The 14,537-nt window shown below is 47.0% G+C and overlaps 2 protein-coding genes across 6 annotated transcripts in view; one reads left to right on the plus strand and one right to left on the minus strand.

Annotated features, from left to right (window-relative positions):
* ARHGAP10 (Rho GTPase activating protein 10) overlaps positions 1 to 738 on the plus strand; it is a 331,593-nt gene extending 330,855 nt beyond the window's left edge. For all 5 annotated transcript variants that reach the window (XM_047091518.1, XM_047091519.1, XM_047091522.1 and 2 more), the window contains one exon: positions 4 to 738. In XM_047091518.1, the coding sequence (XP_046947474.1) occupies positions 4 to 92 (89 nt within the window). In that variant the 3' untranslated portion in view covers positions 93 to 738. The remainder of the gene's footprint in view (positions 1 to 3) is intronic.
* Positions 739 to 6,413: 5,675 nt separating this feature from the next.
* The window catches only part of NR3C2 (nuclear receptor subfamily 3 group C member 2), a 350,537-nt gene continuing 342,413 nt past the window's right edge, over positions 6,414 to 14,537 (minus strand). The window contains exon 8 of the mRNA XM_047091747.1: positions 6,414 to 9,199. Coding sequence (XP_046947703.1) covers positions 9,044 to 9,199 — 156 coding nt within the window. The 3' untranslated portion in view covers positions 6,414 to 9,043. The remainder of the gene's footprint in view (positions 9,200 to 14,537) is intronic.

Raw genomic sequence — 14,537 nt, forward strand, 5'->3', positions numbered from 1 at the left:
CAGTGCAAACCTCGAGGGAACCTGGCTGGCTAGAAGGGACTCTGAATGGCAAGAGGGGGCTGATTCCACAGAATTATGTCAAGCTGCTGTAGTGTCCGGCCTGCGAGGCCCCACATGGACCTTTGGCTCCTGGGAACCTGCCTTCTTCCTCCCAGGGCGGGACCCACAGCCCCCTGGACACGGGAACTTCAGACCATGGATTGGCACCTGAGGGGAGGGGAGGGAGACATCCCGCCAGCGGTGGGGGGAGCGGGCGCACCGCACAGAACCGCGTAGATCTGTGGAGTGGGAGAAGAGTAGCAGGATTCGCAGAATGGACTTTTCATTGTCAAGCCTGGGGACTTTGGACTGTGATTTTTAATTATCCAGTCTTCTGCCTGCCCAGCCTCCCCTGTTGTTGATCATCCCACCAGGCACTTCTCTGCACACGTGCTGCTGAGATGTAAAAGGGAACTGCACTTACTCGTGGTGTTTGCAGGCTGTGCTCTTGGCTTTGGTTGATGTGGTGTGGAGGGGGCTTGCCGCTGGCAGGCGGGGAATTGGTCCAAACCCACAGGGCAGCAGAAAGACGCTCCTTCCTAGATGGCCACCGCTGGGACCCACATTCACTCTACTTAGAGCACACTGGCGTATTTATAACAGGCTTTTCCTTGGTGCTTCTCACCTGTGTGCTGTTTCCCAAACACCACCTTTTTGCCCCAAGGTCTCTGTAAATGAAATAAAATGTAATTTACTATTTGATTTGTGTCATAATGTGGGGAAGAGATGGTGGAATTCATTCCCTCTGCAACGTTTTATGATTTGGCATCCAGCGGATAGAAACTCATTTTCCTCTGACGTTGGCACACGCAGGTAGAATTTATTAACAAGGAGCCTTGCTTATTCATAGCAGGGCGTGTTCCTGAGGGCAGCAGACTTCCCTGACGTGTGAAATCCTGGAGGGGCTCCTCCAGCCACCGGAACAGGCCTTTCCCCCATGGCCCATGTGACTCCCGAGCAGGAGTGGGGCTGAGGCTGCGCCCCTCCCCCTGCCCTCCCCCCCCCCCCCCCGCTGACTTGCTTCACCGTGCAAGTCTGTCCCCACCCTGCCCTGTGTTCCCTCTGTCTTCCAGGCCTCAGCACTAGTCTCTCCATCTGCCTGAAGCCCAGCTGCAGGGTGGCTGTCAGGCCTCAGCCACGACCCTACACGTTATGGTGCCCCACCTGTGGGTGGGCCGCACTGTGATGCTTCCTCATTCTTTCCAGGCACAGATTCAGCCGAATTCCTCTCTGTCCTCTGATCTGGAGTCCTGCGGAGTGTGGGACTCATTTTTAGGAGCCTCATCATTCTGAAGCCAGCCCCACCACAGAGCCTGCTGTGGGGGCGTGGCATGTCTCTCTTCCCCACGGGAGGTTCCTCAGCCTGTCAAACTTTTACTCCTAATAATTTGTCACAAGAAAGATGTGTCCGCATCGTCCCCAGATGAATTGATACAAGGCTTGCTGGCTCTCAGGTTTGAATTCACCTACACGGACCATGTAGAGTGTTCAGTTTGGGGTGACGGGTGTACAGGGGAATGGGCCTGTTGAAAAGTATCCATGTTTTACATCAAGACAGTCTCAGTGCAGCATAATTTACAGTACTGAACTGTCCATTGGGAAAGTCCTGGGACTGCCGAGGAGCCCAGGGCTGCCCGACAGTGGCCAGCCCCGGTGTCCTGTTTTCTGAGTTATCACTTCCTGTGCATGCCCACTGCTAAGGGATGCGGAAGGGAAACTTGGCTTATGAGAAGGAGTAACTGATGTGTCCCACTTTACAAAAGGCCTCTGCGGGAAAATGCAAACGTATGGGCAGTTGGAGTGGGCTCAGTATAGCACTGGGAGTGATTTCCTGGCAGTTTTCCTAATTGGTATATCCCTGTAGGGCATTGACAATAAGACCCACTGCACCAGGACTTGATTTATTTGCTTGCTTGGAGAAGATTTCCATCTTTCACGGTGAGGTGCACCCCCACCCACGGTTATCCGTCAGACTACCAACTCCCAAAGTGTGTTTACCACCACACGCTTGATCAAGGAAATTGCTACGAAGTGTGACTGCCTGTGTGATTTTGGGTAGATTAAATTGATTCTGTGATTCTTCCTCCCTAAAAAGAAAATGATGCCCAGAGGTTTGGGTTGAAATGATCTAATGCAAGTAGGATGCCCGGTATGTAGTACGTGTTCAGTGAATGGGAGCTGCTATTCCTTGTATTGTTCCCACCATGACCGTCACTTGCACCTCTGTTGTCAGGGCCATCTGTGTTCTGTAGGATGCCAGTGTGGTGGTCACGAAGCCTCAGAACATGCTGGATCCAAGGGCTCTGACAGCACCACGCCCTGCAGTCCCCTCCTGTGGCTGTCGAGGGAGGAACGCCAGAGGGGACCTGGGGTGCTTTCCTCTGCAAACAGGACCGGTGTGGCCAGGCTTGCCAAGGCCTTCAGGTAGGGAGCTTCCCTCTGGGTCTGGCCCAGGGTATGCCTAGTAACGGGATCAGGAGGTGTGCTCTTACGTTGGCAGATCATCTTCGTTTCCCCAGAAGAGAAATAGGGTGTATTTGTTTCTCCGTTTCTGCTGCATGGATGTGGCCAATCCCTTGAGCGTCCGCAGGGCTCTCGCTCCTCAGCCCACCTCATCCAGCAGCCGCTCAGAACGGGTCTCCAGCTTGTATTCATTGACAATCACCCAGGGGATTGGGGGCGAAAACAGACACTCAGGTGCTGCGTTTCTGCTTGCCATGGGGCTGGCTGTGGGGCTTGCATCTGATTTCATCACCCAGGGCCTGTTCTGCAGACCATATAAGAAGATGCCATGTGAGATTAGAGCTAAAGACCTTGTACTGGTTTTCCCCCTTCCTTTATGTAGCAAAAATATCTGCACTTGCAGGTATGGGCAGGGAAAGCAGTGGACTCTGCCAGTGAAGGATGGTTAACTCATTCTTGCCATACAGTGATCGAATGAGCCAGGAGAATTTATCCCGTTTTATGGATGGGAAGATGGAGGCTCTCAAGGACAAAGAGCCTTGCTCAGGTTCAGTCAGCTGACTACATGTTCTTTCTGCTGTGCCATTTTGCCTCTGGGGGCCAATAAGGGACAATGGCTGTTTGGGGTTGATTTGCACTCCCCTCCAAAATGCGTATGTTGAGATCCTAACCCCTAGCACCTCAGAACATGACCTCATTTGGAAGTAGGATGGTTGCAGGTGTAATTAGTTAAGATGAGGTTAGTAGGGTGGGGCCCTAGTCCAATATGACTGGTGTCCTTATAAAAGGGAAATTTGGACACTGAGACAGACACACATATAGGGAAGACAATGTGAAAAGACACACAGGGAGAAGACAGTCGTCCACAAGCCAAGCAAGAGAAGTCTGGAACGGATCCCTCCCTCATGGCCCTCAGAAGGAACCAGCCCTGCCAACACCTCGCTCCTGGACTTGCAGCCGATGCTTTGTGGCACCTTGTTACAGCAGTTCCAGGGACCTAAGACAGTGGCTAAAAAAAGTGTGAGCTTTGAGTTACAAACAACCAATTTTGAATCCTTTTTTTTTTTTTTTTACTATTTTATACTTTGGTGACCTTGGGCAAGTGAACTTGCCTCTTTATGCTTCAGTCCCCTTCTGTGCAATAGAGAACAGCACCAACCTCATTGAGATGTTGTGACAAAAGATAAGTGCCTGAAGGGTGCCCAGCGGGAAAGTTTGGTAAATGGAGATGGGAGAAGGCAGACAGCAGGGTACCCTGGTGGTGGGAATAGTCTCTGTCCCCCTTCTTGTCTCCTGGCCACTCACTGCTTTCGTCCAGGTACTTTTCCAAAGGCCATTCCTCGGCTTTCCGTCTACATGGTCTGCCCTTTCCTCTCCTTCCCAAGGGCATACTTTGCCTCTGTAATCTTGCCCTTGTCTTTGTTCCCTATTCACCTCGGTTCTGGCCCCCTTCTCACCTTCTGACTGTTCTCCCCTCCAATCTCTCAATGCTGGTCTTGATGACTCCCTTCTCAGCCAGATATTTTCCATGCCTTTTTTTAATCTTCCTGAGCCACATAACTTTCCTTCCTTCCTCCTATCCAAAGATGTCATCCCAGGAGCCTGTCCTCAAACGGCTTTCCTGCCCCAAGCTCTGCAAATGTCTTCCTTGACTGTGCCTGTCAGCACTCTTTTTCCTTGACTGGCCGGGGCAGTAATTTATTGCCACCCTCCTTGGGTAACCTGGCATAGTCTCCTAATGCTCATGTCTGCAAACAAAAAGTTTCTCAATCTACTGGTTGGAGGAATATCTCCGAGAACTCTTTCCTATCAGAAAAGATCAACTTGATTGGAAAGCGGACTTCTGCTTTTTGTCCAGCAAGAGACCTGCACTTTGAACTTGGGCAGTAAATGCACAATATTGATTTAGACAGCTCAGTGTCATGTGCTGGTGTCTAAATTTCTTCTTCCATGGAGGATTTCAGCAGCGAGGAAACCCTGCAGGAGAAACACGCTCCAACACGGCTTCGTAGTAGCTGTGACCCTTTCTGTAGCTGTGACCATGGATAACTTGGAAACTGCTATCCTGGCAATGTAAATTCTATGAAAAAGTATCAGGGTAATTGCCAGTGTAGATTGATTTAATGATCCCAATTTCACCCCTCTTTGAATCCATGTCCCTTTTTGTGGAGCCCTCCACGATGACTCTAGACTTGACCTTGTAACCTGTTTTGGCCAATGGCATAGGAGCAAACTTGATGCAATCGGAGGCTGAAAAGTGTTATACCTTCCCCCTCCTTCCTTAGTAGAGCCTTGCCTTTACCATGAAAATTTGCCTAGGCTGGTCCGCTGAAGGATGAGAGGCCACGTGGAGCAGAACTATCCCAGACCAGTCGGACTGCTGCTTAACTGCAGATGCCCCATGAGGCCAGATTCCACCGAGCCTGGTCCAGGTTGGCAGAACCCTCCCAGCTGAATTGTAAACTCACTAGAAATAACAAACGGTGGTTGAGTCAAACCCCGCTACGTTTTGGGGTGGTTTGCAGCTACCCACCTGCTACTCTGCTCCATGGTTTGCTTTGCTTTGGATATAGTCTTGGTCCATGCTGACCGTTAAGATCATATTCTAATCTTCTCTTATCCAGTGTTGTTGGGAAAGCCACAGTGTTACTTCCAAGAAAACTGCTGCACTGACAATTGGAGGGCTTGAAATGAAAGTGCCAGGGAGACTTGTAATCAAGTCATTTTAGTCTGTGTACACTCACAGTTTATAAAAAGTATGTTAGAGCTGACTTTAACATAGAGGGACAATGTTTTCTATTTGATTGAGGGGCATTCAACACACAGAAGCAAACAAACCCCTAATTATAGATGCATCACTGCGCATAATCTTCACTGCTCTGGTGTGCAGTGGCTGGCTGTCTCAGGGGAAGAGTCTTCGTTCTCAGCTAAGGATTCCTAAACGTGCAGCTGGATTCTTTGGGTCTGAGAACACTTTTAGAAAATCTCAGAAATAGAGTGACACTTGTCCCAAGAATGAGTCCGCTCCATTCAGAAAGGACACCCACTCTAATTAAAAGGGAGCATGCTGGGGTGGCCGTTATTTAAAGTTAGGGGCTCTTGGTGAAAAGCCTTGCTCCCTAGGTCAAATTCTGTTAGCTTTAAGATATAAAATTAACTGTATGTACAGATGTTTTAGAAACAAATTTGTGCTTACAACTCTAAAACTGTTTCTCTCCCGTTCTGTGTTTAATGGCCATGTTGTGTTCCAGAAATCTATCATTTTAGAACAAAGTTGAATTTGTCTAATGCTCAACTAGTCTTCTCTTTCTGGAAGCAAATAGTTTTATCACCAGTTAAATGACATGTTAAAAATGAACTTGAAATTATATGGTGGGAAATATATGTTTTCTAATTTTAAGATGAGCTGATAATTGTTTGCTGCTCTTCTGTGGTCCATATTATATGCGTGAAATTAAGGGGAGCAGCCTGTAAGGAGTGTGAGAAGCATTATGGCCAGTGGGGAGCCAAGTCTCTTGGCCCAAGAGGATCTAATGGGAAGGAGCAAAGCAGAACTGCATGGAGGAAGAACTCTGGAGTCAGGTGGGGCATCTGGTCTACTCAGGTCAGTCTCAAAGTCTGAAAAATGAATGATCGAGCTTTCCTACGGCTGTGAAGATAAAGGAGGCAATGTACACAGAGTGTTTAGTAGCAGTTATTGTTATCAAACTGTTACAGGTTGTTTTAGTGACCCCAAATATTAGCACTGAAAAATAAGCATCTAATTAGTCCCAAAAGAATATAATGGACATGTGGCTAATGGCGGGGGGGGGGGGGGGGCTTTAACACAGCGGGGCAGAAATGTTACGCTATCTTGGATGTAGGCAGAAGTGCAAGTTATCAGATTGAGAGGGACACAAAAATCCAGGTGTTCCTACGGACATTCAAATGAAATGTTTCCAAAACAACAGGTGATTAAAGTAAAGGATTTATTGTAATCTGCTTACAGTCCTTTGCAAAGACAGACATATGTTTTTGCATAAAGATATAAATTGCTTCATTTTAAACTAATTTAGTGTTTTTTAATTATATGAAGAAGTTTTGGTGAAATATGAATTGTACCAAACCAAGATTTTTAAGAGCAATATGGTACAAAAATAAGAGCAGACACACAATTTGGACTGGGACAGGCATTCAACAGTGAATTTAGAATATGGCTTTGCTGTTTAATCAAGCAAAGTTACCTGGAGACACATAAAGAGCCAGTAACTTTGTTAATACAAAAAGCTGATGCAGACTGTCTCCATCCCAAACCTGGTTACAGTGAAATTCCAATTTCATAAAACGTAAGTCTTGAGCTAAAAGCTGCTCTTGTAAGCCATTTCTTTTCTAGAAACTCCCAGTCTGCATGCTGAGTACTTATCACCTTCCAAGTGTGGCTTTCATATTGCTGTGCATGTAAGTTGACTGTATTTAAAGATCTGCCTATAAATTAAATTACTGAAATTGCAAATTATGTAAGAAAAAGTCCTCCCTCTGAATGCAGCTTTCACAGGCTTCCCCTTGCATAAGGCAGGTGTCTTCTGAAAGACAAGGTAATGTTGCCTGCATGGTGAACCCTGGAGAAAAGTGGTGATCCCAATGCTGCCTTCTCCTGGCTTCTCCAGCTACAGCTTTTAGGTTCTGGAAAATAATGTGATTTCACTGAGTACCTGATGATTATCGTCACTTTTAAAAGACTAATTTGGCCTCTGTTCAAAGTAGTTTATTTAGTGCAATCATATTGTTAAGTTTCCCCAAAGATATATAGGTTTGTGATCTGGGGCAAGAGAAAAGCGATAAATTGCATCAGTGCCAAACAGATTAATGAATTAAAAATTTTAGTGCCACTGTCTTGCTTATATGATCTGTAGTTATTTTTTTTCCAAAACTGTTTATGTATAAAATTTATTTTTAAAACCTACCTTTTAAAAATCTAAAAACCCTCTAATTATCATGCGGTCTCCACGCCACTCTGACCGAACCGTGCCAAAATGCATCTTCCCAGTGCATCCTGCAATGGCCTATGTGTTCCCGTGACCAGTTCCGGGAGTGCAAAACCCCTTTCCAAGACCAGAAGTGAACGTGTCACCTCCGCCGATGTAGAGAGTGCATGGAATTTCTTTCCCAAAGGAGAAAATCCAATTTTCTACAATGGGATGAGACTCAGCTCTCTGGGCCATGGCATTTCTGGTCTCACTCTCCTGGAGCCGATTCTGATTCTGCTTCGTGAGGAAGAAAGGAAAAGAGGCAACTCTCCTAAAGCTGCGGCACTCCCGGACACCCTCTCGCATGTGTGTTGTCAGGTGACCCCTTGGAGGAGCTGCGGGCACCACAGCCTGTCGCTCCCGGACGGAAGCAGGATGGAGCAGAAGCCAGAAACCGTGCTCAAGTCCCAAGAACACCCCAAGCGGGAGACCAGAGACAAAACAAAAGTACAGAAAAGGTAGAAAGGCTTAGAGACAACCAAAGAGGTTTAAGTGTGGTTATTTACAACAGAGACTGTAAAATGGTAAATTAGATATGAAGCTAAAAAAGGCACAGCTTTCCCTTTCTTAAATACACTGTAAACGGTTCATTATGCATGCAGAACATTTCACTTTACAAAAAAAATTTTTACCTTGTTTAGACAAAGATAGTACTTAAATAGTCTCCAGCAAAATAGAATTCTTTCAAAAATACTTTCCCCTTCATCCTATCAACCATTAAAGTTTTTTTTTGTTTTGTTTTTTGTTTTTTTTTTTTTGTATGTGTCTCATTTACAAAAGTTCCTTATACCTTATTTCAGGTCCTTCACAATTGATACATACAGTAATGTACAGCACAGCAAAAGACTGCAAAAAATTATTTGTAAAGCCAACACAATAGATACTAGAAATTGAAACCAAGGCATTTGTTTAACATCTTATCCATTCTAATTAAATAAATGGACGCTAAAGGGTGTGTATACCAGTGATGCAGAGGAACGCCGGCGAATAAGCCCCCCCACCACCAAGGGGGCCGCTCTTCACCCCACGTGCTCTGTTATTACACAACAGGAATCTGTATATATTTTTTTCTTTTTTTGTGTTTTTTAAATAACAAAAGAATATTAATGCCCCATATTGACTATACGTTTTATGTGCAACCAAGGGTAAGCTCTAAAAAGTTCGTTAGTCCTTGAACCCTTTTAAAACAAGCGATACCGGAAACTACATGGCATAGTTAAAACTTCCATCTGTTAAAATATCAAAATCAGAGAGTTATTGACTAGATATGGCTTTTCATCCAGAGGAACAGGAACATGTTTCTAAGCGCTGGGGATTGGACAGGGAAGAATCCTTCAGACCGCTCAGGTCTTGCCAAATCCGTGTCAAACTGCTTTCCCGGCTCCGAACCCTTGACGTGATTTTCAACTTGAGAAACTGCTGAACAAGTATGAATCAACCATCACATGTCAAAAATATGATTCCTTGGGTCCTTCGTGGGTGTAGAATAACATGGGGAAACTTAAGGCAAAGCTCTCCTGGTAAGACGTCTTCCGTCACTTCCTGTGAAAGTAAAGGGGCTTGGCGTTCCCGGACTCCACCTTAGGCAGCTGGTCGCTGATGATCTCCACCAGCATCGCGGGGAACTCGACCTTCAGGGCCTGGGACTCTCGGAAGGTGTAGAAGCAGAATTCCAGCAAGTCATTGACCAGCTGCAACACAGACGGGGAACAGGACAGTGAGGCCTCATCTCCGTCCCCACGCCCCTCTGTGTCCTAACCCTGCTGTAAGCTCAAGAGACTTGCAGAAATCTGACCAGGAAACCGTGGCCGTGAAGCTGCCTAATTTGGCTAAGGCATCTGTTTTGGGGGAGGATGGGGTGCTCATGTCTCCTGTCACCATGCCTTTTGTGCAGAACTGATCCCAGCTGAGAACTGAGTGTGCGATACTGAATATACCAGTGGGAACAGGGTCAGTTACAGAGGTCCTAGTGGTGGGGACACGGAATCGCTCTCCCCAAGTTCTCGTTCGTAAACGTGTGAATTCGGTGGAGCAAGCGTGTACGTGTATAAGGTGGTGATGGGCCTTCCCAGGTTATAAGGTGGGCTGGGGTGGAGGGGCAGGTGGTGCCCAGGCCTTTGCTCGCATGAGTCATGCTTCCTCTAGTCCCGGGTGGGCCCTGTCAGTTGGGGCTGTGGCCACCACATGCAGGCCTTCATCTTGCCACCTTCTTCTCTCCTTTGGCTTCTCACCCTGAGCCGGGGGGCAGGGTTGAGACTTCTCAGTACCCACCGCTAGCTTTATTAAGGTGTCACTGATGCACTACACTATGTAAGATTAAGGTGCCCAATGGGCTGATCTGATACTTCTATATTGCAAAATGATTAACGCCTTCATTGTGTCGTATAATTACCATTTTTTTTTTTGTGGTAAGGAAATTTAAGCTCTATCTACCCAGCAACTTTCAAGTAACAAATACAGTATTAGCTATAATTATCATGCTGTATTTCACATTCCCAGAACTTATTTTGTTAGAACTGAAGTCTGTGCCCTTCGACCACCGTCTCTCCATTTCCCCTTTCCTTACTTACCACCACTGTATTCTCTGTTTCTGTGAGTTTGGGGTTTTTTTTTTAGGTTTCATATATAAGTAATGTCATACAGTAGGATGTATAATCTTTCTTTGTGTGACTTCACTTAGCATAATAGCCTCAAGATCCATCCATGTTACTGCAAACAGCAGGACTTCCAACTTTCTCACGGCTGTGTGTTTGTGTATTTCTTCTCCATTCTCAGCCACTTTCTATTTCAGGCTGATTGTGGAGAGCAAACAGCAAGGGCCACCTCCATGCCTACTTGCCTGTCCAGCTATTTTTCCTACTTGGTGACCCAAGGACTTTTTCCATCCTCCAGGACCTGAACCACTCCCAATTCTGTAAGTTAAAAAACCCAATTATCCACAAATGCGATATACCATTATTTCCATACCTCACTGTAGGAAATTTTTGGCCATTTCCCACTGTATTAAAGCAGACAATATTACAGGTCATAAAAGAACTCTGTAGTCTTAATAAAATGATGGTAGTGAAAATACCATCTATAACTTTCCCTCAGGGTTTTTTTTTTAAACTCAATTTACAATCTTAAGAATAGTAAATAACTGTATGGCAAAGGCCTTTAATACAAAAAAAAAAAAATGTCATCAGGAAAAGTATCTGGTGCTTCTGTTTGTGCCTGTCTATGCCCTCTGTCTGCAGAGGGACATTACCCTAATGAGGTTCAAAGGACTGTGAGAGCTTTAATAAGTCTCATTCACTCACAGAAGGTTGGGGTCAAATAAACTGGAAAACAGCACAAGCCACTGTCCAGTCTGGGCACTTTCACATCTCTGCGCTTGCTTTGTGAATGCTCTCAGTTTCTGTATCTGTAAAATGGGGTATCCGCCTCCCAGGGTTGTTTAAGAGGATGGAATGAGTGAACTGCCATAAAGCAAGTACAATATGGATGCCAGTTGTCAGTCAAGATGTTGACAGGTAGTGCTGGTAAAAACCCCTCTGATTCCATCCTCCCAAGTGGTCCCAAACTCTTTAAGCCATAAAACATCCTTTTTCTCTATGGGACACAGTTTGCAAAATCTGCTCTGGGTCATCTCTGTATAATTTTGTATCCTCGGGTCCCCCCTTCTATAAATTGAGGGGCAGGAGAATTTTGTGTTTTACCTTTCCAGGAGAGAGATTTTTAGAATTAGGATCCCAGATTTCTTACTAATTTTTTTAAGGCAGTGGGCTAGTGGCCGTGAAAGCTAAAAGCTGGGTGCCACTCTCCAGGTGTGGTGCCACGAATGAGTTAGTAGTTTCGACTGCAGAGAACACCTTTCAGTGGGTGACAGCAGAGCTCTGTGCACCAGCTGCCAGTACAAAGAACCAAGTTCATCCTGATCCCTCCCCCCATCCTGCCCCCAAGGTCTCTCTGTGTGGTGCCTGCAGGGCTATAAAGGAGGATGATTTTTCCTTTTAAAGAATGTTAACCTCCATTTAAAATTGTACCAAAAGGGAGTGTCTGGGTGGCTCAGTCATTGAGCGTCCGACTTGGGCTCAGGTCATGATCTCATGTTTCGTGGGCTCGAGCCCTGCATTGGACTCTGTGCTGACAGCTTGGAGCCTGCTTCGGATTCTGTGTCTCCCTCTCATCTCTGCCCCTCCCCCGTTTGTGCTCTGTCTCTCAAAAATAAAGAATTAAAAAAAATTTTTTTAATAAAATTGTACCAAAAAGAATAAAGTACCTAGGGATCAGCTTAATGAAGGAGGTGAAAGGCCTGTACTCTGAAAACTATAAAACACTGATAAAAGAAACTGAAGATAACACAAACAAATGGAAAAATATTCCGTGCTCATGGATTGGAAAAATACTGTTCAAATGTCTATACTACCCAAAGCAATCTGCAGAATTAATGCAATCCCTATCAAAATACCAACAGCATTTTTCACGGTACTAGAACAAACTATCCTACAATTTGTATGGAACCACGAAAGACCTCAAGTAGCCAAAGCAGTCTTGAAAAAGAAGAACAAAGCTGGAGGTATCGCAATTCTGGATTTCAAAATACACTACAAAGCTACAATAATCAAAACAATACAGTACTGGCACAAAAACAGATCATAGCTCAATGGAACAGAGTAAAGGGCCCAGAAATAAACTCATGCTTACATAGTCAATTAACCTATAACAAAGGAGACAAGAATATACAACGAGAAATACAGTCTGTTCAATAAGTGGTGTTGGGAAAACTGGACTACTTTCTTATACCATACACAAAAAATGAACTCAAATGGATTTAAGGACTGAATTGGAGACCTTGAAACCATAAAACTCCTAGAAGAAAACATAGGCAGTACTCTTTGACAATAGCCTTCACAACATGGTGGAGAGACGGGCAAAATGAAGAGGGGCGGGAGACACAGGCTTCCAGCTATGGAATGAGTAAGACATGGGGATGAAATGTACAGAATGGAGAATACAGTCATTGGTATCGTCAATACAACGCTGCACGGTGACAGGTGGTAGCTATCCTTGTGGCGAGCACAGCATAACATACAGACTTGTCCAGTCACTACGTTGTACACCCAAAACTAATGTAACAACTATACTTCAATAAAAAAAAAAAAAAAGGGAGACTGCTCACTTTCTAGGCAACATCAACCCCCCCTTAGGCTGGCTCTGCTGCCCTTTTCACTTCTCTGGGGTTGGCCCTAGTTCATGTCCAGAGATGAAGGTTCCCTGTCCCTGGGCCACAGGGCGTTCAGGGAGGTGGAGGTCCTTTTCCATAAGTCATCCTCCGTGTGTGTCCATCCAGGTTACGGAGTACCTGCTCTGGGCCGGGCACAGAGAAACCATGACAAACACAACAAAGCCTTGGTCTCAGGGTGTCTATGTTCTGCTCTGCCTGAGAGGAAATGATAAATGCGGTCAGGTGCCGGCAGTGCAAGATGGGACAGAGGAGGTGCTAGTTTTGGAAGGGTGAAGTGCCAAGGGGGTGGTGGCTGATGACCTGAAGGAGGTGGAGCGGAGCTGTACAGCCATCAGGGTGGGTGTGGGGTCGCTCAGAGGGTTCAGAGCAGTGCGAAGCTTGTGAAGCAGCACCTGTTAAGTGACCAGCTGACATTTGAAACAAGTTACCTGGCAGGGCCAGGGCCACTTAAGGTTTATATTTGTAAACATGCCAAGTTGCGTATGTGATAGGAGATGAGAAGCAGAGTAAATCAGGTCTTGAGCACCAGGCAGCACACACGGGAGCACCTCTGGGACCCTGTTAATGGGGACACACCTACCTTTAACACCTCATGAGCATCACCTAGGAGATGCTGAGGGGAGAGACCAGAGCCCAGGGCTCAGCTGTCATCCCTGACAGGTTGGCTGAGGACAGGTGTCCCTAACCAACCATGCATATTAACCTGGGGCTGGCATTTCACAACCGCCTCTGTTCCACAGACTGAGACAGCAGTTCCTTTCCTGTCATGAGCGGACACCAAGGGCTTCTGTTTACAGTGAACGCCTCAGCCAGCTGCAGAGGGATGAGGGCTTTCCTGGGGCACGGGGGGTAGGCCTGGCACCCTGGGATTGGGTATCTTGCCCTGTTGAACACCTGGGAGTCAGGGGACTCCCATCACTCTCTCAGGAAAGGGCTCACCCCTCGCTGCTGAGGCGGCCAAGATGCCCATGGGGCCGGGAGCTCCCAGAAAGCGCTGCCTGGCCCACCCCTCCTGAGGCAAAGCTGAAGACCTCTGCAGACCTCAACCCAGCAGGACCCGAGCCAACAACTAACCGTGGCTGGTGAGGTGAAGGGTTCTTTGGGAGAATCGAAGCCAGGCACTCCTGGTCGCCGGGCGAGGAGAACATGGGCCAGTCTGATCCAGGTTGCAGGTTCTGCCTGCCAAGTGTTCACTGGCCCACAAAGCCCTCCCACCGCCCTCCCCAACCTTGGCCTGCTGCACCCTGTGGGTCAGGGGCTTTTAGGACAGGACCCATGCGTACCCGGCCCTTAACAGGTGTCTGAGGTGGGCTGCTGCAGTACAAGGGCAGCGCACGTACTGGAGCACACAGGGCACAGGAAGGGCGAAGCTGCACACGGCCAGAGCGCGAGGAAGCGGGGACTGGGCCCTGGCAGCTAAGCAGGAATTAAATAGCAAACAGCTAGGTGGGCAGGGATGCTGACCAGTCAGAATGAACACAGGTGCATGAGCCAAACTTCTGTGTCACAGCCACGTGTCTAGCAGTCCTGCTGTTCACATGCACAGGTGTCTCCCAAGTGTCATCCTGGTACAACGCACACACAATAGGGCAGGGCCCCCGCCTGAGCCCAGAGCAGCCAGGGAACATTGGTGCAGACAAGCACCACGCACATGCCATCCTCAGACACCATCCGCTGTCCCAGGTACAGAGCTGGTGGGGGAGGCCGTAGTCACACCTGGCAGCTGGCCCTGCGTGGAGGTTGTGTATCACTAAATGTACATAGCTTCCGTCTGAACCTCGAACCACCATTTCCACTATGAA

The sequence above is a fragment of the Lynx rufus genome, unplaced genomic scaffold (genome assembly GCF_022079265.1).
Source record: "Lynx rufus isolate CCGP_SWC_20201006 ecotype Redwood Valley unplaced genomic scaffold, mLynRuf1.p SCAF_3, whole genome shotgun sequence".
Taxonomy (NCBI): Eukaryota; Metazoa; Chordata; class Mammalia; order Carnivora; family Felidae; genus Lynx; species Lynx rufus.